Here is a 4,065-nt window from a genome sequence, read left to right on the forward strand (position 1 = left end):
CAGGAAAGTTTCTGATCGAAACGAAATTAATATATATATATATATATATATGTATTGAAAATATTTAATTTTGAAAATAACGTTAGTTTCTCTGAAGTTTCAATAGAATTTCATAGAACATTTTTTAAAAATTTGAAATTAAAATTGCTAGTATTAATTATAAAAGACTTTTTCATTATAATAAGCATGTTTTAGTTAAGTTTTGACTAGTTCCTTTTATTTGTCTATTTCATTTTTTTAATTCCTATACTTTATTATAACAATACTTTTGTTCAAGTAATTTGACATTTTATAACTTGTTGACAAATTGCGTATTTGTGCTTTATGAGAATTCGTATGGTAGGATCTTTATTGAGAATATTTTTCCAATAAATAAATAACTAAGTTTGATAAATAAAAAATTAATTTTGCTTTAGTTTGTTTTGTAATTTAAAATGTAAAAATTTTTTAAATAAAATTTAAGGCTAGTTTTTTTTATTATTTTGTTTTTAGAACGATATAGATATCAAATGAATGAAATAAGATGTATTTTTACGTTTCGTTTTATAAACATATACTTAAATACCTTTATTTTAACAAATACATTAAAAAATTACATTTATACACCTAAACATTTTAATGTTATATGTATCTATATTTGTCATAATATGGTGTTTAAGTTTTATTAACTTTCACTTAATAAAGTATAAAAATTTTTTTCGCTTTATTGAAAAATAATAAATGCAATAGAAATCAACAATATTTATATTTTGAAAGTTAAAATAGAGGTGTAAGTATTTTATCCAAAAAAATGTCAACTTTAATTCTAAAAACGAATTATTGAACCATATTGATTTTAGGGATATAATCAAACCTAAACCAATGAAATTTCAAATGCTTGAGAATATTAAAACATTTACTACAAATTTTTCTATTACGTGTAGTTCGGAATAAATATTATAAGTGGAAAATTTAAGGATCAGATAAAGTATCAGTTTTAATTAATATCTGGCAGGTATTAATAAAATTTAAAGCTGAATTAATTGTAAAACTTTTAAATGAAATAAAATTGCAAAATCTATTTTTCAAAGTTATGTTTATAATCTTATTATGAATTTTGAGTTAGTTATAAGTTCGAAATTTTATAAGTGTTTTAAATATAATATAATAATACTAATATAAGTAATATACTTGTATTTTTGTCATATGTAACGCATGTTTCTTACCTTTAGTTACTTATTTGTTGTAAATATTATTTAATCCTTAAAAGGTTAGTCAACGCAATCATAAATTCCTTTTAATATCCGATACTATTCTTAATTGTTACAACATAATTTAATTTTTCTGAAAAATCGGACATGGAATTTTACTTTTATCATAAAATATTATTGAATTCATTTATTTCTTAAGTAAGCTGCTAAATTATATGTTTTAGTATGTTATTTTAATTATTATTGCATGCAAATCTATTTTAATGATTTTCGTGTAAAAAATTATTAGAATATAAACTCTAAAAAAATAATAGATTTTTGAATTCTTGTGTAAATATGGTAGAAATTTATTATGATAAAGCTGATTTCTATTTGGTAATGGTTTACTACAACGTCTTTGCATAATTTATAAATATTTAATGACTTAAAATGTAGAATAATCATGTAAAACTTCTTATTTTAGCTTTATTTTGAAAAATAATTTACTGTATAAGAATACTTTAGCTAATAGTATTGTTTCCATTGCTAAAATTAAACAGAAAGCATTAAAAATTATATTGACAGTTTTTTTCCCAGTTGCTCAATTTAAAATTTACCCTGTAAACGTTATATTGAATTCCCATTGTTAAAATAAGATCATTCAAACTTATATTAAAAGTCAATACTGTTTTCGTTATAAAAATTAAAAATAAAAAGTAATAGCTTTAAATCATATGTATATTTTATCATTAAAATATAATAATTTACAGTTGCATTGACTTTTGGTTGTTAAAAAAAATTCGAGTTATGCTGACTTTTCATTGATTAATTCAAACCATTTAAAGTTATGTTAACTTTTTATTGCTTAAATGAAATTATTTAAGGCTACACTAACAGTTAATAACCTTTTTCGTTAAAAAAAAAACTTACAAAAGTTAGATTGACAGTTAATATTTTTCCCATTTTTAAAATAAAAAATTGCATTTAAAGTGGTAATTTATTTAATTGATTGTAAGTTTTAATTAACTGTCTAAATAAATACGCGCTCAAAATATAAAATAATGAAAATTTTTTACTTGTTTATCCATTTTTCTCTTTTGACTTGATTATATCCAAAAACTATCCTTAACCATTGACTATTGAAAGTTTTTTGACTAAAACACTTAATGCTCAAAGAGCACGCGATTTAGGACATCATTCATGGGAAGAATCCAAATAATATTCAAAGGATCATAGCAGAGTAAAAACTCAGTAAAATTATTAAAGTTGTTGAAAGACACTTTTAAGTAGAAATTTTGCAATCATTAATGTTTAGTTTTAGAAAGATGAAAACGACTGATAGTCTTTCATTCTAATAGTGTAATGAGTTGTCGGCGACGGCGCTGCAGATCTAAGAAAATATAAGTGATCGCTTTTATCCTTTGCGGACAAATCAAGAGAAATGATCCATAATAATTGTAGACGTTTTCTGCACCAGTTTTTTTTTCATTACTTATTTTCGAGCAAATGGAGTTAGTTTAATCTATGGGGAGCAGGATGTTAACAGGATGTGTTTTTATCGTAACTCGTTAATTAATTCTTCGATAGAAAATATGAAATCAAATTGGGATTTTTTTTCTAAACTTCCTTAGATTGAAATATTAAACTCGGTTTATCTGGTTATCATAATGAAGAATAAGGAATTCATTTAGAAAAAATTCTGTGTTTGCAATTTAGGAATACTTTAAAAACCCTGTTAAGAATTTGGAAACTGTTTTTTTTTTTTTAAATAAATACTATATAACTTCTCTTTTACTTCGCATTTTTTTAAATAGTATATAAATATTTTAATCATTAATATGAAAATCTTATTTAAAATTGTAATTTTTTATTACACAATTTACACTGAAGTCCTAAAGATAAGCATAACTTAACATATTTTTTCATATACGAGCCATGTGTATATTTTACACCAGTGTTTTTTGAATGAAGTTGAAAATAAAAAAAAAAAGAATTGATTTTTTTTATGGTGAGAAAAATTATTTCCCGTTTGGCTCCCAAATTTTCTTTATTTTTATATAAGTTACGGCAGAACACACAGCAAATATTGTCAATGAAAGAAGTAGAAAGCGATAAACAGATAATTTGGTCTTTACATGGCCAAAATGAGCTGTTTTGCTCCCTAATTTCACTTTATTTTTAAATAAGTTAGAGCAAAACACACAGCGAATATTGTCAATTAAAGAAGTAGAAAACGATAAACAAATAATTTGGTCTTTACATGGCTAAATTAAGCCGAGTGTGAAACGAAATTTCACTCAAAACAGAGAAGTGAAAAAATAATATCGCTAATTTTGAAATAAACACCACCAATCTTACGTTATAGATATAAAATAGTTAAGAAAATATCTAGAATGCCGTCTGTATTGTAATCGTTAACTTACATCACATGCTTAGGCTAACACATAAAATGCATTGATAACTACATGAAAATAGGCTCTGACGGTATGACGAGTTCAATTTGTTTTACTATACAGAAGCAATCTTTTTTTCTTGGTTTGGCCACAATTAATGGAAGAAGCATTAACTATGAAACAGTGGTGAGCCACAAAAGAGTAAAGAAACTGAGTATAACATTTGGATCGTTTTTAGTTATAGGTATTTCGTCAAGTTTTAAATATCATTTACACAGAAGTGTTAAAATAAATAACATCTTTTTTATTTATATTTTTTTTATATAATCGCCTGCCTCTTTACATCACCTAGAAAATTAATCAGTTAAACAAATTTTGTTGTCAACATTTTTAAATTTGTTGCGAAATTTGAAAGCATTGAAATGCAGTTTTTAATTGTTTCGCAAGATGATCATTCATTAAAAATATTTTGCTAATTCTGGGATGTATGTATATATATATAT

At 23.4% G+C, this 4,065-nt stretch overlaps 1 protein-coding gene across 9 annotated transcripts in view; it reads right to left on the reverse strand.

Annotated features, from left to right (window-relative positions):
- LOC107456224 (cAMP-dependent protein kinase catalytic subunit 1) overlaps positions 1 to 4,065 on the reverse strand; it is a 428,744-nt gene that overhangs the window by 346,695 nt on the left and 77,984 nt on the right. For 2 of the 9 annotated variants that reach the window (XM_071187750.1, XM_016074035.4), the window contains exon 1: positions 2,246 to 2,463. The exons of 5 other annotated variants lie outside the window; for them this stretch is intronic. In XM_071187750.1, the coding sequence (XP_071043851.1) occupies positions 2,246 to 2,257 (12 nt within the window). In that variant the 5' untranslated portion in view covers positions 2,258 to 2,463. Of the gene's footprint in view, positions 1 to 2,245; positions 2,699 to 4,065 lie in introns of those variants that run through there. 2 more of the 9 variants (XM_071187755.1, XM_071187754.1) reach the window with 2 other exon arrangements.

This window comes from Parasteatoda tepidariorum, chromosome X1 (assembly GCF_043381705.1).
Source record: "Parasteatoda tepidariorum isolate YZ-2023 chromosome X1, CAS_Ptep_4.0, whole genome shotgun sequence".
Taxonomy (NCBI): Eukaryota; Metazoa; Arthropoda; class Arachnida; order Araneae; family Theridiidae; genus Parasteatoda; species Parasteatoda tepidariorum.